At 40.0% G+C, this 21,603-nt stretch overlaps 2 protein-coding genes across 2 annotated transcripts; both read right to left on the minus strand.

Annotated features, from left to right (window-relative positions):
* Nucleotides 1–2,322: 2,322 nt before the first annotated feature.
* LOC132234903 (olfactory receptor 7A10-like) lies at nucleotides 2,323–3,291 on the minus strand. Its single transcript, XM_059696487.1, has one exon. It carries the CDS (start codon nucleotides 3,289–3,291, stop codon nucleotides 2,323–2,325), a length of 969 nt encoding a protein of 322 aa, XP_059552470.1.
* Nucleotides 3,292–20,236: 16,945 nt separating this feature from the next.
* Nucleotides 20,237–21,205, minus strand: LOC132234128 (olfactory receptor 7A5-like). The gene has a single exon (XM_059695179.1). The coding sequence runs from the start codon at nucleotides 21,203–21,205 to the stop codon at nucleotides 20,237–20,239; it is 969 nt and encodes a 322-aa protein (XP_059551162.1).
* Nucleotides 21,206–21,603: the final 398 nt, after the last annotated feature.

Below are 21,603 nucleotides of genomic sequence, written 5' to 3' on the forward strand. Positions count from 1 at the left end.
CTAGGGCTACACTTAAGTATTCTGATGCCATGTAACCGGAGCGTGACATCTTATAAGCATCATCGGATTTAATTTTTTGAAAAGTTCATTCTATAAGATCTATTGTGAACTCTATTCCCCTTTACAGAAATGGGGCTTAAAGGGGTTTAGTCATCTGCTCAAAGTTACAAGCTGAAGAAGGGATGGGTCCTGATTGGAATCTGTCATGTTGCTTTCAGTTTTCAAATTCTGGGCCAATGATTCCCAACCTGAAATGATTTTGCCCCAGGGGATACTTGGCATTTCTGGAGGGAGGTTGCTGAACCTAGTCTAGCCCAGCACTTCCTCAGCTTCAGTGTGCATCTGAGTCACCTAGGATTCTAGTTCTTCTGATATAATGACCCATCTCCCAGGAGGTGGTGATACTGCATCTCCTGATCTGAGGACCACTCTTTGACCACGTGGCTTTGTGTCAGAGTCACTGAACCAAAATTTTATTTGTATGTTATTTGAATAAGTAGTGTATCCCCTTATTCCAGAGGTTGTGATATCTTCTGGGTTTAGTTCTTTTATATAAAGGCCATTGAACAACGTCAAATAATAAGCTCCTGATTTCATTGCTTATAATTACATAATAAAGAAATTAAAACTTTTGTGTACTTTGTTGGAATTATACATACACAGACCCATGCAGTATGCATTCTTAAATTTTGTATGGCTCTTTTAATTTAGCAAATTTGTATTTAAATATGTTCACTTTATTGTATGCCTTTATATTTTAATAAACCACAATTTTTAAAAACCTTATGTCTTGCCCTAACCGGTTTGGCTCAGTGAATAGAGCGTGGGTCTGCAGCCTGAAGGGTACCAGGTTCAATTCCGGTCAAGGGCATGTACCTTTGCTGTGGGCACATCCCCAGTAAGGGGTGTGCAAGAGGCAGCTGATCGATATTTCTCACTCATTGATATTTCTAACTCACTATCCCTCTCCCTTCCTCTCTGTAAAAAAATCAATAAAATATATTTTTAAAAAACCTTAAGTCTCAAGGTAAGATCTAGAGCCCAGTAGCTGAGTCACATTTTATCTACGGTTGAAGATACATCTTCAAACTGGTTAGAAAACCGAGAACAGAGTGTCTTCTATGGGTACAAAAATAGTACAATTAAATATAGGCAGTTTATATAAACTCATTTTATTCTAAACTACAAGATTAACATACATATATAAATAAACTGACATAAATTGGTTCAACATAGGGGTCTGGCACAGCCTCATGCAATGTCAAGGATGAGCTATAGAAATACAGTATAGAAACACGCAGCTAATGCAGGCTCAGGAGTATCTGAGCAATGATCAGAACAACTCCCATCATATAATCTCATTAAATCAGAAAGGCATAATAATAAACCATTTGGTTTAGGATGCTTGTTATGTAGCAATAGCTAACTGATACAATAATCCAAGCAAATAGCACTGAGGGCAAATGTATTAATATAGTTCTTTTGATTTGGGGCATATGCCTGGTATTTGGAGATAGCATTCATGATTTTAATCTTACTCAAGTTTATTGCAGGTAACTGTACAAATAGGTGACTATAGTGAGGTTTTGTTCCAGGGAAATTGAACAGGCTGAAAGGACATTCATGTCAGTGCAGAAAAATTGGTGACCCTGAATCAAATGCTGAGCAGGAATTCAAGCTCTCTAGTAAGACATCCTCTTTTTCATGAGTAAAAGAAATTCCTTAGCATGAGGGAGACATACAATAGATTATCAGTTTTTTAGATATATTTTTGGGGATTATTCAATTGATAAAATAAGAACAAATTACGTACAATGATGTATGTCATTGGAGAACAACTTATTCTTTTTTAAATTAAATTTATTAGGGTGAAATTGATTAATAAGATCAAATAGGTTGTGAGTGTGTATTTCTTAGACACATAATCTGTATATTGTATTGGGTGCCCAACACCCACAGTCAAATCATTTTCTGTCACCGTGTATTTGGTGCACTTGATCCATCAGTACTCGCCTACGCCCTTCCCTCTGGAAATCACCATACTGTTGTTTCTGTCTAAAGAAATCTCTGTTGCCCAATAAATAAATTGGAATTTCGAAGTATTTCTGAGTATGGTTGGAAAAACTGTAAAGGTAAGAATAAAGACACAGAGGAAAACTCTATAACAGAGCAGAAAGCTTAATAAAGTGGTTACTTAAATTGTATAGAGAAGATGCAACAAACACATGGAAATTCCAGGACATGAATAAAAAAAGCAAGTTCTACAATGACATGATGATTAAAGAATAGAAATGTCTGGCTCCAAGACTTTGATCCCTGCAATCATGGGCACTTCCTCATCCCTAAGACAACTGGAACTTTTATGCTTGTCATCCCAAAAAATCTTTTCAGAGCCTCCTTTATGTCTTTGTTCTTCAGACTGTAAATGAAAGGATTGAGCATGGGTGTGACCAGGGCATACATCACTGAGGCTGTTGCACTTGAGTGTGAGTTTTGGGTAGCAGCAGAGCTGAGATACACTCCTAGGATTGTACCATAAAATAAGGAGACAACTGAGAGGTGAGAGGCACACGTAGAAAATGCTTTATACTTCCCCTGAGCTGATGAGATTCCTCGTATGGAGGACACTATCTTAGAGTAAGAGTAAAGGATCCCAGCAAGGGGACCACCACCCAGCAACACAACTCCAAAATACATCACCATGGTATTAAGAAAGGTGTCAGAACAGGCAAGTTGGACAATCTGATTGAGTTCACAGAAAAAGTGAGGAACTTCCAAGCATGTACAGAAGGATAGTCTCAACACCATTAAATTTTGTAACAAGGAATACAGGGCACTCATGATCCAGGACACCAGAACCAGCAGTCCACAGAGCCGGGGGTTCATAATTACTGTGTAGTGCAGGGGGTGGCAGATGGCCACAAAACGATCATAGGCCATCACTGTCAAGAGGAAGTTGTCCAACACTGCAAAGAGTATGAAAAAATACATCTGGGTGATGCAGCCTTCATAGGTGATGACTTTGCTTCCTGTCTGGATGTTCATCAGCATCTTTGGTACAGTGGTGGAGGTGAAACAGATGTCTACCAAGGACAGGTTGGAGAGGAAGAAGTACATGGGCGTGTGGAGGTGGGAATCTGAGATGACAGCCAGGATGATGAGCAGGTTTCCCAACACAGTGATCAGGTACATGGAGAGGAACAGTCCAAATATGAGGGGCTGCAATTCTGGTTCTTCTGAAACTCCCAGGAGAATAAATTCTGAAATTGAGGTATCATTGCCTTGTACCATGTTGTAGAGGTGATGACTAAGAATGAAAAAATTATATGATTACTTTCCATAGAAAACATCCTGAGTAAAGTGGTAATGCTCCCATTTAGAGCAAGCATGTCAAACTCTCGGCTGGCGGGCCCCAGTATGTGGCCCGCCGGTGCGTGTTTGACATACTTGGTTTAGAGATAACCAAGATGGCAGAGTAGGTAAATGCCAGTACTCACTGCCTCTCACAACTACATCAAAATTATACCTAAAATACAGAAAACCCATCATTCAGAACCACCTGTGAGCTTGCTGTATGGAAGTCCTATAGCAAGAAAAGTAAAGAAGAAAACACAATGAGACTGGTATGAGGAGTGGAGGGGCAGAATGTCTGGTCCAACACCCACATGTGTCTTTTTTTTTAGTCAGGAGGGATATATATCTTGGCTGCACAGGCTCCACTGTGAGGAGCAAAGGGTCCTAGCCCCACAGCAGACCCCCCCATCCCAGGGTTTCACAGCTGGAAAGAGAAGTTCCCATAACTTCAGACTATAAAAACCAGGGGTGGGGGTGGGGGCATTGTAGCTGAGTAACAGAGAGGCTGTTGAAAACCCAAGCGTTCCTTTTAAAGGGCTGGTTCAGGAATTTACTGGGACTCAAACCCTCTGAGCTCCAGAGCTGGGGGGTCTTTAGGAGTCCCAAACATATACAGGGAGGAAATGGATTATCTGGCATTAGGGCAGGAACTCAGGGGTGGCTTTCTTCCAGATTGGGATGCGCACAGGGTCATTGTTTCTGTTCTTGGACACCTAGCGTCACAGGGATGATTGGCAGCCATTTCTGAGTCTCCATAGGCATGGCCTACACTGTTTGCTCCACCCTGGTGATTCCCTAAGACCCTGCCCCACCCAATTTGCAGCCTCATCTAAGCTGTTTGCAGCAGCTTTCCAATATGAATGGCCTGTCCTGGCTCAGGTTTCAGACATTCCTGAAATCTCTCAAACAAGCTGCAGATGGCATCAGCATGCCCCAAACCTATCAATAAAAGACCCAACACCCATCACTAGTACCAGGCTACCTTGCTTCAGATCTGGGCCTCACCTTGGCACTTCCAAGCCCAATTGAATTAGTAGCCATCAGCAGACCTCTGTGTAGCTCCTGCCAGGTGGCCCCAAGCAATGGCTGACTTTGCACCTCCTGGGAGGCCACAGAGCCAATGCACCTGGTGGACTGCTTTAAACCAAAGCAGGTTACAACTCTACACATCCACAAGTGACATACTCAAAGGCCAGACCTTATGAGCCCCAAAAGCCCTACTGAAGCAAATCATGCTCCAAAGGTATGTCTCCAGCACACCTGCTCTCCCATTGTAATTGCAGCTGGTCCTCAGAGTCAATTGGCCTGGAGGTCAATTCCTCATAGTGAAGCCAACAGCAATCAAGGCTCAACTATAAGACTGTGCAAATGGCCCACACAGGGCATAACTAGAGTACCCAGCTCAGGTGACTGGTAAGGCTGAGCCACTGGGCCCTACAGGACACCTAATACACAAGGCCATACTACCACTTTGAGGAGACATAGTAGCTCTACCTAATACATAGAAATGAAAACAGGGAAGCAGCTAAAAATGCAGAAACAAAGAAACAGGTCACAAGTGAAAGAAATGGAAGCAACTAAACTCCTGGATACAGAGTGCAAAACAATGGTATAAGGTTACTCAAGGACCTTAATGAGAGCTTCAAGGGACTTACTGAAAGCTTTAAGGGACTTAGTGAGACTTTCCAGGATCTTAGTGAGAATTTCAAAGACATGAAAAAAGAACAATCAGAAATTAAGCATACACTAACTTAAATAAAAATTTATAGGGATTCAGCAATATACTAGCAGATTCAGAAAATCAAAGCAACAATTTGGAATATGAGAAAGCAAAAAACACCCAATTAGAAGAGAAAAAAGAATCCAAAAATATGAAGATAATTTAAAGTGCCTCTGGGACAACTTCAAGCATACTGACACCCGCATTACGGAGTTGCCAGAAGGAAAAGAGAGACAGGAAGATATTGAAAACTTATTTGAAGGGGTAACAACAGAAAACTTCTACTACCTGGTAAAAGAAATAGACTTACAAGTCCACGAATCACAAAGAGTCCCAAACAAGAGGAACCCAAAGAGGCCCACACCAAGACACATCATAATTAAAATCCCAAGGGCTAATGGCAAAAAGAGAATCTTAAAAGCAGCCAGAGAAAAGCAGTTAGTTTCCTAAAAAATGAGCATCCATACGACTTTCAGCTGATTTCTCAACAGATACTTTGCAGGCCAGAAGGGAGTGGTAAGAAATATTCAAAGTGATGAATAGCAAGGACTTACAACCAAGATTACTCTACCCAGCAAAGCTATCATTTAGAATTGAAGGTCAGATAAAGAGCTTCACAGACAAGAAAGAGCTAAAGGAGTTTCATCACACCAAACCAGTATTACATGAAATGTTTAATGGTATTCTTTAAGAAGAGGAAGATGCCCTGATCGGTTTGGCTCAGTGGATAGAGCATTGGCCTATGGACTGAAAGGTCACAGGTTCGATTGCGGCCAAGGGCATGTACCTTGGTTGCGGGCACATCCCCAGTAGGAAGTGTGCAAGAGGCAGCTCATCGATGTTTCTCTCTCATCTATGTTTCTAACTCTCTATCCCTCTCTCTTTCTCTCAGTGAAAAATCAATAAAACATATTTTTAAAATAGAAGAGGAGGATGCGGAAGAGGAAATAGAAGAAGAAGAAGAAGAAGAAGAAGAAGAAGAAGAAGAAGAAGAAGAAGAAGAAGAAGAAGAAGAAGAAGAAGAAATATGAACAATAAAATGGCAATAAATACATATCTGTCAACAATTGAATCTAAAAATCAAAATAAACGAATAAGAAAGCTAATGAACAAAATAAACTGGTGAATAAAATGGAATCAGGGGCATGGAACAGGCATAAGAATCTCTGAGGGAAGGGGGGAAGGTAGGTGGGTGGGAAGACATTAACCAAAGATCTTACCTATGAATACAGACACTAGGTTGGTGAAGGCCTAAGGTTGGACAAGAACTGGCTGGAGGGGGACTTTGGAGGGGGGGAGACATCTGCAATACTCTCTACTGTAAAGATTTATAATTTTTTAATTAATTTAATGGAAAGAAGCCTAACCACATCAACCTATAAGTAAAACTAACTCTCAAGATGATCCAGTAAAATAATGGGCACATCAGAACTCTGATACTTTGCTAGTATTTATTATCAGACAACTGGGCAGCAAGTGTGGCTATGAGCTCTATGGCTGTTCCACGGAGGAGGGTTGAATATGTGAATAGACAAAATACAACAAAAAAATGAACCCAATTCATTAAAAAAAAAAATGGATAAAAGACTTAAATGCATGTCATGAAACCATAAACATCCTAGAAGATAACAGGAACTAAAATCTCAGACATTTCTCACATCAATATTATTGCCAATATATTTCCTCAGACAAGGAAAACAAAAGAAAAAAATAAACAAATGAGACTACATCAAACTAAAAAGCTTTGGCACATAAAAAGAAACCATCAGCAAAATGCAAAGGAAACCCACTGAATGGGAGAACATATTTGCCAATGACACATCAGATAAGGGGTTAATTTCCAAAATATATAAATAATTCATACAACTCAACACCAGGAAAAGATAATCAACCCAATTTAAAAGAGAAAGGGGAGATTAAAAATGGCAGCAGAGTAGGAGGATGCTGCATGGCCATGCTCCCAAGAACAAGCTGGAATTACAACTGAAATACGAGAAGGCTTCCTGAATAATCAACGAAAAACTCACAGGAGAGAATGCTGATACCCAAGGACCAAAGGTGGAGGCGACATAGAGACTGGTAGGAGGGACAGAGACGTGACCCACAGAGGGCAACTGAAGTCCCAGAGAGATATCTCAGCTGGTAGGGGGGGAGGGGTGCCACTGAGAATTCTGGAATCTAATCCAAGATCTGGGCTCCCCAGCAGAGAGGACCAAGCTGAGGAAGGTATCCACATAGCATCAAGCTGTGGAAAGCAGTGGAGTGCTGTCTGCCAGGGAGTGGCAGCTGGGAGTTCAGGCACCCTCTTAAAAGGCAAGGCACAGACATTCCATGTGGAACCACCCACCTTGTGTTCTGGCAGAGGGAGGGTGAAGAGGACTGGAGCTGAGAGAACAGAGGCCAGCACTGGGGGCTCGGGGGATAGAGCTCAGATGGCAGAAACCCCAAGTTTCCTCAGCTCAGTTATTCCCTCACACAGCCACATAGACATCTGCCTTGGCTGGGTGATAGACATCTGCCTTGCCTTCGGGGAAGACAGTTCAAACACTCTATTGAAAAACACCTTGCCCTGAGACCGCTTAAGAGATTAAAAGAAACAATTTGAAGGAGTAACAGCTGCTTGCATAGCAAGCCGCCAACCAAGGAACAGCAGCCTCCTGATCACCATACCCTCTGTCGGAGGAAGAGCAGCTGTGTGTGAAGCTTCCCCACAAGAGCCAGAGGAGCCACCACAGCGGTGAACAGCACCCATCACAGGAGCTGCTGCCAACTGAGGAGCAGCTGATACCACAACCGCCCGAGGAGCAACTGCAGCCCGAGGAGCCACTGCCACCCAAGGAGCAGCCACTGAAGGACTCAACATCTAGATATGTCGGTGAGATCTAACATGGGTAGACAAAGGAACCCCCAAAGGAAAGAAAAGGAGCACTTTCCAGAAAAGCAGCTAAGTGAAACCGAGGCATGAAGCATGACAGAAAAAGAATTCAGATTAAGGGTCCTAGATTGCATAAACCGGATGGAGGAAAAAATCAACAACTTATGCAAGAAGCAAGAAGAAACAGATGAAAAAATCAATAAATTATGTAAGAACCAAGAAGAAATCAAGAGTGATATAGGTGCAATAAAAAACATCATTGAAAGTTTCAACAGTAGACTAGGAGAAGCAGAGGACCAAATTAGAGAATTAGAAGACAGGGAAACAAAACACACCCAAACTGAACAGCAATTGGAGAAAAAAATTAAAAGACAGAAGGGGAGCCTAAGGGAGCTATGGAACAACATGAAACGAAACAACATACAAATAATAAGGGTGCCAGAACAACAGAAAGAGGAACAAGGGTTAGAAAACCTATTTGAAGAAATAATATCAGAAAACTTCCCGGAGGTGGGGAGGAAAAATGTCACACAAGCCCAGAGTCCCAAACAAGGTGAACCTGAAAAGACCCACACCAAGACACATAATTACCATGGCAAATGTTCAGGACAAAGAGAGAATCTTAAAGGCTGCAAGAGAGATGGAAGTTACATTCAAGGGATCTCCCATTAGATTATCAAATGATTTCTCAACAGAAAAACATCAGGCCAGAATAGAATGGATGTAAATTGACGTGATGCAAAGCAAAGGACTGAATCCAAGAATACTCTATCCAGCAAGGCTATCATTCACAATTGAAGGGGAAATAAGAAGCTTCACAGACAAAAAAAAAAAAGGCTAAGGGAGTTTATCACCACCAAGCCAGCAATGCAAGAAATGCTAAAGGGACTGCTGTAAAAAGAAGAAATAAAAAGCTCTGGAACAAAGCAGCCACTCAAAAAAAGAAATGGCTACAAACAAGTACCTTTCAATAATAACTTTAAACGTAAACGGACTATATGCTCCAACCAAAAGACATCGAGTAGCTGAATGGATAAAAGTACATCACCCATACATTTGCTGTCTACAAGAGACGGACCTCAGAAGAAGGGACACAGACAGACTGAAAGTGAAGGGATGGAAAAATATCTTTCAGGCAAATGGAAATGAAAAAAAAGCTGGGGTAGCAATACTTATATCGGACAAAATAGACCTCAAAGTGAAGGCCATTACAAGAGATAAGGAAGGCCACTTAATAATACTAAAGGGATCAATACAACAAGAAGATAAAACCCTGGTGAACATATATGCACCCAATGCAGGAGCACACAAATACATAAAAAATAACTCCTGGAAGATATCAAAGGAGAGACCGACAACAATACAATCATACTAGGGGACTTTAATACACCACAGACATCACTGGATAAATCCTCTAGACAATCAGCAAAGAAACAGCAATCTGAAATGACTTACTAGATCAGTTGGACTTAACTGGCATCTTCAGAACACTTCACCCCAAAGCCACGAAATATACATTATTCTCAAGTGCTCATGGGACATCTTCAAAAATAGACCAAATATTGGGTCACAAACAAACTCGCCCCAAATTCAAGAAGATTGAAATCATAGCAAGCATTTTCTCAGACCACGAAGGCCTAATATTAGAAATAAACTACAATAAAAACAACCCAAAATACTCAAACACTTGGAAGCTGAATAGCATGTCATTGAATATTGATTGGGTTACCAATGAGATCAAAGAAGAAATTAAAAACATCCTGGAAACTAATGACAATGAAAACACAACAATCCAAAACCTATGGGATACAATGAAAACAGTCCTGAGAGGGAAGTTTATAGCTCTACAGGCCTACCTCAAAAAACAAGAAAAAATGATAGTAAATCATCTAACTGTACAAGTCAAAGAATTAGAAATAGAGCAACAAGAAATGCCCAGAGTGAGCAGAAGGAAGGAGATAATAAAGATTAGAGCAGAAATAAATGACGTAGAGACCAAAAAACAATACAGAAAATCAATGAAACCAAGAGCTGGTTCTTTGAAAGGTTAAACAAGATTGATTAACCTCTATCCAAGCTCACCAAGAAGCAAAGAGAGAGGACCCAAATAAACAAAATCAGAAATGAAAGAGGCGAAATAACAACAGACCCCACAGAAATACAAATGATTGCTAAACAATACTATGGACAACTCTACTCCAACAAATTAGACAACCTGGAGGAAATGGACATATTCCTAGAAAAATACAACATTCCAAAACTCAACCAGGAAGAATCTAAAAATCTCAACCGGCCAATAACTATGGAAGAAATTGAAGCAGTCATCAAAAGGCTTCCAGCAAACAGAAGCCCAGGACCAGACGGCTTCACAGGGGAGTTTTACCAAACACTCAAGGAAGAACTAACACGTATCCTCCTCAGACTACTACAAAAATTTCAAGAGGAAGGAACACTTCCAAGCTCATTGTAGAAAACAGCATCACCATAATACCAAAACCAGGAAAAGACAACACAATGAAAGAGAATTACAGGCAATATCCCTCATGAACGTAGATGCCAAAATCCTCAACAAAATCTTAGCAAATCAGATCCAGCAATACATCAGAAAGCTCATACACTATGACCAAGGGATGCAAGGATGGTACAATATCTGAAAATCAATAAACATGATACATCACATAAACAAATTGAAAGAGAAAAATCACATAATCATATCAATTGATGCAGAAAGAGCATTTGACAAAATCCATCACCCATTTCTGATAAAAACTCTGAGCAAGTTGGGAATAGAAGGGTCATATCTCAAAATAATAAAAGTCATATATGACAAACACTCAGCCAACAACATACTCAATGGACAAAAACTAACACCATTTCCCCTAAGAACAGGAACAAAACAGGGATGCCCACTCTCACCACTCCTATTCAACATAGTTCTGGAAGTATTAGCCATTGCAATTAGACAAGAAGAAGAAATAAAAGGCATCCAAATTGGAAAAGAAGAAGTAAAACTGTCCTTATTTGCAGATGACATGATATTATACATAAAAACCCCTAAAGAGACCATCAAAAAACTACTAGACTTAATAAATGAATTCGGCAATGTAGCAGGATACAAAATTAATGCCAAGAAATCGAAGGCATTTCTATGTACCAATAGTGAACTTACAGAAAGGGAGACTAAAAAAACAATCCCATTTACCATCGCACCAAAAAAAGTAAGCTACCTAGGAATAAACTTAACTAAAGAGGTAAAGGACCTCTACTCAGAAAACTACAGGATATTGAAAAAAGAGATAGAGGAAGACATAAACAGATGGAAGAACATACCATGTTCTTGGATTGGTAGAATCAACATCATTAAAATGTCCATACTACCCAAAGCAATCTATAAATTCAACACACTTCCCATTAAAATACCAACAGGATATTTCACAGACCTAGAACGAACTCTCCAAAAATTCATCTGGAATAAAGAAAGACCCCAAAGAGCTGCAGCGATCCTGAGAAAGAACAAAGTAGGTGGGATCTCAGTACCAGATATCAAGCTGTATTACAAAGCCACTGTTCTCAAAACTGCCTGGTACTGGCACAAGAACAGACATATAGATCAATGGAATAGAATAGAGAGCCCAGAAATCGGCCAGAACCAATATGCTCAATTAATATTTGACAAAGGACGCAAGAACATGCAATGGAGTCAAGATAGTCTCTTCAACAAATGGTGTTCGGAAAATTGGGCAGATGCATGCAAAAAAATGAAACTAGACCAGCAACTTACACAACCATACACAAAAATAAACTCTAAATGGATAGAGGACTTAAATATACGATGGGAAACCATAAAAATACTAGAAGAATCCAAAGGCAATAAAATCTCAGACATATGCCCAAGCAATTTCTTCACTGATACATCTCCTTGGGCATTGGAAACTACAGAGAAAATGAAGAAATGGGACTACCTCAAAATAAAAAGCTTCTGCACAGCAAGAGAAACCATCAACAAAACAACAAGAAAGCCCACTGCATGGGAGAACATATTTGCCAATTTTATCACCAGTAAGGGTTTAATCTCCAACATTTATAGGGAACTCATACAACTCAACAAAAGGAAGATAAAGAATCCAATCAAAAAATGGGCAAAGGACCTAAATAGACACCTTTCAAAAGAGGACATTCAGAAAGCCAAGAGACATATGAAAACATGCTCAAAGTCGCTAATCATCTGAGAGATGCAAATCAAAACAACAATGAGGTACCAACTCACACCTGTCAGAATGGCTATCATCAATAAATCAACATACAACAAGTGCTGTAGAGGATGTGGAGAAAAAAAAACACTCGTGCACTGCTGGTTGGAATGCAGACTAGTGCAGCCACTATGGAAGACACTACGCAGTTTCCTCAAAAAACTAAAAATGGAACTTCCATTTGACCCTGTGATCCCACTTCTAGGAATATATCCCCAGAAACCAGAAACACCAGTCAGAAAGAATATATGCACCCCTATGTTCATAGCAGCACAAGTCACCATAGCTAAGATCTGGAAACAGCCTAAGTGCCCATCAGTAGATGAATGGATTAGAAAACTGTGGTACATATACATGATGGAATACCATGCTGCTGTAAAAAAGAAGGAACTCTTACCATTTGCAACAGCATGGATGGAACTGGAGAGCATTATGCTAAGTGAAATAAGCCAGTCAATGAAAGAAAAATACCACATGATCTAACTCATTTACGGATAATAAAGACCATTATAAACTTTTGAACAAAATTAGATACAGACGCAGAGCTGCCTCAAACAGACTGTTAAATTGCAGTGGGAAGACTGGGGAGGATTGGGGGGCAGAAGGGGGTGGTAAGAGATCAACTGAAGGACTTGTATGCATTCATATAAACATAACCAATGGACATAAGACCCTGGGGGTAGGGGAGGCCAGGGGATTGTCAAGGGCGGGAGGGAAAAGGATACATATGTAATACTCTTTGTAATACTTTAAGCAATAAAAAAATAAAATGAAATAAAAGGGAAAGGGAACTGACTAGACACTTCTCCAAAGAGGACATACCCCATTAGATTTAGCCAATAAACATATGAAATAATGCTCAGTATCACTAACCATTAGAGAGATGCAAATGAAAACTACAAGGGGATATCACCGCACACATGCCAAAATGGTTATCATCAATAATTCAACAAACAATATGTGCTGATGAGGCTGTGGAGCAAAGGGAACCTTCATGCACTGTAGGTGGGAATGCAGATGGGCGTGGGGGGTGCGGTCACTGTAGAAAACAGTATGGAGTTTCCTCAAAATATAGAAAATAGAACTGCCTTTAGACCCTGTGGTTTCAGTTCAAGCATTATATCCTAAGAAACCTGAAACACTAATTCAAATGAATGTATGAACCCTTATGTTCATTGCATTGTTATTTACAGTAGGCAAGATATGGAAACAGCCCAAGTGCCCACCAGTAGGTGAATGGATGAAAGAGCTGTGGTATAAAAAATAAAAAATAAATAAAATAAGAGCTGTGGTATGTTTATACAATGGATTCCTAGTTAGTTGTAAAAAATACAAAAGGGGGGGTGGGATTGGGGGTAGGGTAGGGGTGGGGGAGTCTTATCGTTGGTGACAGCATGATGGACCTGGAAATTTGTATGCTAAGTGAAATAAAACAAAGAAAGACAACTACCATATGCTCTCACTTATATGTAAAATCTAATGAACAAAAAAAACTGAAGGACAAAATTGAAACAGAGGCACGAATACATGGAATGACTGGCAGCTGTCAGAGGGGTGGAGGAAGGGAGTACTAGATGAAAGACGGTGAAGGGATCTGTTTTTGTTCATCAGTTTATGTGGTTCATTATAGTCCATAAATGAGTGAGATCTCAGAGGGAAGGTTGGGTAGGGTGGGGGTAAGGGGAGAGATCAACCAAAGGACTTGTATGCATGCATATAAGCCTAACCAATGGACACAAACACCAGGAGGGTGAGGGCATGAGTGGGGGTGTGCGGGGGGAGGGGGGTAATGGGTCGGTAAGGACACATATGTAATACCTTAATAAAGAAAAAAAATTTTTTAAAGAATGGAAAAAAGAGAAGAAGGTGAAGGGATTATGCAAAATATGTAGAAACAGACAACAGTGTGGTGACAGCCAGAGGGAAAGGTGGATGTGGTGGAGGTGGGTAAAGGGGAAGAAAATGGGGACAGGAAGAGACTTTTGGGGATGATGGGTGCACAGATGCAGTGAATACATCATGTCTTATTGAGTTCTACACTTGAAACCTGTACCCCAATAAACTCAATTAAAAATCTGTTTGTATTTTGACTATTATAAATAATACTGAAATGATAATAGGAGTGCACATATCTTTTCAAATTAGCATTTTTGTTTTCTTCAGATAAATACCCAAGAGCGGAATTGCTGGGTGTCCATCAATAGATGAATGGATAGTGAGTGTGAGATACACTAATAAACACACACACACACATTAGATTATTACTCAGCAATAAAAAACATTGACATCTTGCCATTTGCAACAATATGGATGGGCCTAGAGGGTATTATGCTAAGTGAAATAAGTCAGGCAGAGTCACAAAAATACTATAGAATTTCAGTGACATGTAGACTAGAAAGAAACATAGAAAAAACATATGAACAGCCAAAGCAAAATGATATCAAAGTCATAGATACACAGAACAAACAGGTGGTTGTCAGATTGGAGGGGAGGAGGGAAAGGATGGAAAAGGTAAATGGGAATAAGAAGTACAAACTTGCAGTTGTAAAATAAATAAGCCATGGATATATACTGTATAGAATGGGGAATATGGTCAATAATATCTTAAGAAATTTGCATGGTGACAGATGGTTACTAGACGTATTGTGGTGACCACATTGTAAGGTACATAAATGTCCAATTACTATGTTGTACACCTTAAGTTAATAAATAGTGTATGCTGACTGTAGTGTGATAAAGAAAAAGAAATAAATAAAATAATAGTTGTAATTGTATAAAAATCTGTTTAATAAACAGAGGGTGAGAGAGAAAGGAATGAAATGAAATGAGGAGTGTAAAATGAACTCAAAAGATCACGTGTAAGGAAGAAAAATCTTCCTTGGTTCTCGCAGCATTTGAACCCTAAACATATCCATCGGATGCCCAGCAAAATAATAAGAGAACAAAAAGAAACTTGTCTAAAAGACAAAAGAGGTGATATCTTTATGGTGTCACTTTACATATTGTACACCCAAAGCAAAGGAATAAACCAACACTTCACAGAAGAAAATATAATGTGGAACATTTTAAATATCAAGCAGTAGAACACTTGCATTTTCTGTACCTGTTTCATAAATATATAACCACTTCGTTTTTATACAATATGATAGAGGATGAGGTTAGCCCTTCCTTCTTTTTTTGACGTGGCATCATTTCTATTATTTCTTGGGCTTTGGGTTTTCATCTCTTTTGTGACAAACCCAGTGGGCACCCTCTGGCCCTGGTTCAGGTCTACATCCAACAAGTAAGACCTCCCAGACCATGCTTTATACATCTGCCCACAAAATGACAATTTTTACACTGAATAGCTTTCTTCAAATGATTCTTCCTGAGAACGTTACGTTAAGCACACATTTATTTCATTATTCTCTCTCCTCACTGCTATGCTGCATGATTCAAAAGAGCAGGATGTCACCTGCTTTGCTCACATTTGGAATTTTCACAGAGGTATGTGCATAGATACACACTCACATAGAAACAAAACTAAGAATGTGAACAGTCACAACATGGAAAAATGAAGGTGTAATAAACCAGTTTAAAAATAGTAGTGTCAAAACAACCAAAATAAACATAATTGAATGAAGAATCAAATATTAATTGAAACAATCCATAAAATAGCAATAATTCAATGATATCAACATCAGTTAATAATTAAATTGTAAAGTCATATCTAAAAGAATATAATACATAATGTTCCTAGATTGTTCTGTCACATGGGGGATGCTCAGTTATTATTCATTCAATGATTCTGGAATCAGGTTCCAATGTATATGAACACTTACCATATAGCAAGTTTGTCTTTCTAATGAATATTAGGTATTCCTCTGAGCCTTATTAAATAACTTTTCTCATGTGAATACTCAGCATTAGAGAAGAAACTGCAATGTATGACTCAAGAACTGCTTTTGCAAGGTACCATCTCCCTGCACTGGTCAGGGTATTTTCAATAAATACAAAATATGCTCAAACACGCCCCATCTTAGAAATTTAATATAGACACTCTCACTTCACTGCACTGTGCTCCACACCTAATACTCGATTCCCTGCTCCCCAAAGAGCAAAACTCCTCAGATATGTCTTCTTTATGCATTTCATTCATTTTACAGTGTATACCCACACCCATCGCTTAATTGTCAACTATGGTCTTTGTAGTGTAGATCAAACAAACACATCTTAAGGTGCTAAGTAAATTAATTACACATTAGTGACTGAACCAAGAATATAGACACAATACTTGCTTGTCTCTGGGCTAGGCTGATTAGATTCACAGTGACCCAGGTAAAAGTTCTCAGGATCCATTCTCTCTGACCCTTTCCTGATGTACCTGCTGGGCTCTCAGACTCACCTGGATGGATCTCTGAGAGGATGGTCTCCATGTGGAACTCCTCCCTGGATAGTTGATGATGGAGACTGAAGCTCTGTCCCCACACAAGACAGCAGGAAGGAGGGAAGCATCAGTCCCTGATTCACCTCAGGAATCAAAAACAACAACCGTGTCCTGTTCATCAACATTGTACAAGCTGAGGGACTCCACAGGAGAGATATTTACAGCTCCCTCTATCCCTGCTCATCAGGCACATTTCTCTTGGGTTATTCCAGCATCTAAGCATGTGATTTCCCTGTGGGCCTCTGGAATAAACAGAAAGGAAATTTTTCCTAATGATTCTCTGATCCCAAGAGACCAGGTTAGAAGCCACATAAGTTTAGTTTTTATATCTCCTTCTCCCTAATCTTTCTGCTTTCCAGAGGTCTGACCTCCTACCACCTTATCACAACCCTGAGTTAACATTTTCCCCAAAGTCTGAGGCCAAGAAGCCCATCACTAGCAGGTCCGTGTGATCCTCAAGCACTAACTTGTGGTGGGGACACAGCCCTGATGGCTCTAAAAAGTTGCTATCCTCCTCTCTAATAGGGGAGAGCTGTGTTCCTCTGGATTCCTGACACAGCTGTCAAAATGATTAGGGATTTTGTACTTATTTCACAAGGTAAGAGCTGTCATTAAGTCCCTCATTATAAAATACTAGAGGCCCAATGTGCGAAATTCCTGCAAGGGGCTCAGCCCTCCCAGCCCTGGATGCCTCCCAGCCTCAGCGGGCCCTTGCACCCCTGGCTTCATCCAGAAGGTTGTCTGGAAGGTCGTTCAGCTCTTTGGTCTAATTAGCATATTAGCTCTTTATTACATAGGATATGTTAATTACGATGTACACTTAGATATTCCTTTTTTTAAAATAGCCACATTCTTTTTTAAATATATTTTTATTGATTTCAGAGAGGAAGCGAGAGGGAGAGAGAGAGAGAAACATCAATGAAGAGAGAGAATCATTGATCCATTGCCTCCTGCATGCCCCCTACTGGGGACCAAGCCAGCACCTCGGGCATGTGCCCTTGACCAGAATCGAATCCGGGACTTTTCAGTCTGCAGGCTGATGCTCTATCCACTGAGCCAAACCAGCTAGGGCTACACTTAAGTATTCTGATGCCATGTAACCTGAGCGTGGCATCTTATAAGCATCATCGGATTTAATTTTTTGAAAAGTTCATTCTATAAGATCTATTGTGAAGTCTATTCCCCTTTACAGAAAGGGGGTTAACGGGGTTTAGTCATCTGCTCAAAGTTACAAGCTGAAGAAGGGATGGGTCCTGATTGGAATCTGTCATGTTGCTTTCAGTTTTCAAATTCTGGGCCAATGATTCCCAACCTGAAATGATTTTGCCCCAGGGGATACTTGGCATTTCTGGAGGGAGGTTGCTGAACCTAGTCTAGCCCAGCACTTCCTCAGCTTCAGTGTGCATCTGAGTCACCTAGGATTCTAGTTCTTCTGATATAATGACCCATCTCCCAGGAGGTGGTGATACTGCAGCTCCTGAACTGAGGACCATTTTTGACCACGTAGCTTTGTGTCAGAGTCACTAAACCAAAATTTTATTTGTATGTTATTTGAATAAGTAGTGTATCCGCTTATTCCAGAGGTTGTGATATCTTCTGGGTTTAGTTCTTTTATATAAAGGCCATTGAACAACGTCAAATAATAAGCTCCTGATTTCATTGCTTATAATTACATAATAAAGAAATTAAAACTTTTGTGTACTTTGTTGGAATTATACATACACAGACCCATGCAGTATGCATTCTTAAATTTTGTATGGCTCTTTTAATTTAGCAAATTTGTATTTAAATATGTTCACTTTATTGTATGCCTTTATATTTTAATAAACCACAATTTTTAAAAACCTTATGTCTTGCCCTAACCGGTTTGGCTCAGTGAATAGAGCGTGGGTCTGCAGCCTGAAGGGTACCAGGTTCAATTCTGGTCAGGGGCATGTACCTTTGCTGTGGGCACATCCCCAGTAAGGGGTGTGCAAGAGGCAGCTGATCGATATTTCTCACTCATTGATATTTCTATCTCACTATCCCTCTCCCTTCCTCTCTGTAAAAAAATCAATAAAATATATTTTTAAGAAACCTTAAATCTCAAGGTACGATCTAGAGCCCAGTAGCTGAGTCACATTTTATCTACGGTTGAAGATACATCTTCAAACTGGTTAGAAAACCGAGAACAGAGTGTCCTCTATGGGTACAAAAATAGTACAATTAAATATAGGCAGTTTATATAAACTCATTTTATTCTAAACTACAAGATTAACATACATATATAAATAAACTGACATAAATTGGTTCAAGATAGGGGTCTGGCAGAGCCTCATGCAACGTCAAGGATGAGCTATAGAAATACAGTATAGAAACACTCAGCCGATGCAGGCTCAGGAGTATCTGAGCAGAGATCAGAACAACTCCCATCATATAATCTCATTAAATAAGAAAGGCATAATAATAAACCATTTGGTTTAGGATGCTTGTCATGTAGCAATAGCTAACTGATACAATAATCCAAGCAAATAGCACTGAGGGCAAATGTAATAATACGGTTCTTTTGATTTGGGGCATATGCCTGGTATTTGGAGATAGCATTCACGATTTTAATCTTACTCAAGTTTATTGCAGGTAACTGTACAAACAGGTGACTATAGTGAGGTTTTGTTCCAGGGAAATTGAACAGGCTGAAAGGACATTCATGTCAGTGCAGAAAAATTGGTGACCCTGAATCAAATGCTGAGCAGGAATTCAAGCTCTCTAGTAAGACATCCTCTTTTTCATGAGTAAAAGAAATTCCTTAGCATGAGGAAGACATACAATAGATTATCAGTTTTTTAAATATTTTTAGGATTATTCAATCGATAAAATAAGAACAAATTACGTACAATGATGTATGTCATTGGAGAACAACTTATTCTTTTTTAAGTTAAATTTGTTAGGATGAAATTGATTAATAAGATCAAATAGGTTCTGAGTGTGTATTTCTTAGACACATAATCTGTATATTGCATTGGGTGCCCAACACCCACAGTCAAATAATTTTCTGTCACCAAGTATTTGGTGCCTTTGATCCATCATTACTCGCCTACGCCCTTCCCTCTGGAAACCACCATACTGTTGTTTGTGTCTAAAGAAATCTCTGTTGCCCATTAAATAAATTGGAATTTCTAAGTATTTCTGAGTAAGGTTGGAAAAACTGTAAAGGTAAGAATAAAGACACAGGGGAAAACTTTATAACAGAGCAGAAAGCTTAATAAAGTGGTTACTTAAATTATATAGAGAAGATGCAACAAACAAATGGAAATTCCAGGACTTAAATAAAAAAGCAAGTTCTTGCCGAAACCGGTTTGGCTCAGTGGATAGAGCGTCAGCCTGTGGACTGAAAGGTCCCAGGTTCGACTCCGGTCAAGGGCATGTACCTGGGTTGCGGGCATATCCCCAGTAGGAGATGTGCAGGAGGCAGCTGATCGATGTTTCTCTCTCATCGATGTTTCTAACTCTCTATCTCCCTCCCTTCCTCTCTGTAAAAAATCAATAAAATATATTTTAAAAAAAGCAAGTTCTACAATGACATGATGATTAAAGAAGAGAAATGTCAGGCTCCAAGATTTTGATCCCTGCAATCATGGGCACTTCCTCATCCCTAGCACAACTGGACCTTTTATGCCTGTCATGCCAACAAATCTTTTCAGAGCCTCCTTTATGTCTTTGTTCTTCAGACTGTAAATGAAAGGATTGAGCATGGGTGTGACCAGGGCATACATCACTGAGGCTGTTGCACTTGAGCGTGAGTTTTGGGTAGCAGCAGAGCTGAGATACACTCCTAGGATTGTACCATAAAATAAGGAGACAACTGAGAGGTGAGAGGCACACGTAGAAAATGCTTTATACTTCCCCTGAGATGATGAGATTCCTCGTATGGAGGACACAATCTTAGAGTAAGAGTATATGATACAAACAAGGGGACCACCACCCAACAGCACAACTCCAAAATACATCAACATGGTATTAAGAAAGGTGTCAGAACAGGCAAGTTGGAGAATCTGATTGAGTTCACAGAAAAAGTGAGGAACTTCCAAGCATGTACAGAAGGATAGTCGCAACACCATTAAATTTTGTAACAAGGCATACAGGGCACTCAAGATCCAGGACAGCAGAACCAGCAGTCCACAGAGTCGGGGGTTCATAATTACTGTGTAGTGCAGGGGGTGGCAGATGGCCACAAAACGATCATAGGCCATCACGGTCAAGAGGAAGTTGTCCGTCACTGCAAAGAGTATGAAAAAATATATCTGTGTGATGCAGCCTTCATAGGTGATGACTTTGCTTCGTGTCTGGATGTTCATCAGCATCTTTGGGACAGTGGTGGAGGTGAAACAGATGTCTACCAAGGACAGGTTGGAGAGGAAGAAGTACATGGGCGTGTGGAGGTGGGAGTCTGAGATGACAGCCAGGATGATGAGCAGGTTTCCCAATACAGTGATCAGGTACATGGAGAGGAACAGTCCAAATATGAGGGGCTGCAATTCTGGTTCTTCTGAAACTCCCAGGAGAATAAATTCTGAAATTGAGGTATCATTGCCTTGTACCATGTTGTAGAGGTGATGACTAAGAATGAAAAAATTATATGATTAATTTCCATAGAAAACATCCTGAGTAAAGTGGTAATGCTACCATTTAGAGCAAGCATGTCAAACTCTCGGCTGGCGGACCCCAGTATGAGGCCCACCGGTGTAAGTTTGACATACTTGATTTAGAGATAACCAAGATGGCAGAGTAGGTAAATGCCGGTACTCACTGCCTCTCACAACTACATCAAAATTATACCTAAAATACAGAACACCCATCATTCAGAACCACCTGAAAGCTGGCTGTATGGAAGTCCTGCAACTAGAAAAGTAAAGAAGAAAACACAATGAGACTGGTATGAGGAATGGAGGGGCAGAATGGCTGGTCCAACACCCACATGTGCCTTTTTTATTAATCAGGA

This window comes from Myotis daubentonii, chromosome 5 (genome assembly GCF_963259705.1).
Source record: "Myotis daubentonii chromosome 5, mMyoDau2.1, whole genome shotgun sequence".
In the NCBI taxonomy this organism is placed as follows: domain Eukaryota; kingdom Metazoa; phylum Chordata; class Mammalia; order Chiroptera; family Vespertilionidae; genus Myotis; species Myotis daubentonii.

Coding starts and splice junctions, on each gene's coding strand:
- LOC132234903 (XM_059696487.1), bottom strand. CDS start 3,291: ATGGTACAAGGCAATGATACCTCAATTTCAGAATTTATTCTCCTGGGA.
- LOC132234128 (XM_059695179.1), bottom strand. CDS start 21,205: ATGGTACAAGGCAATGATACCTCAATTTCAGAATTTATTCTCCTGGGA.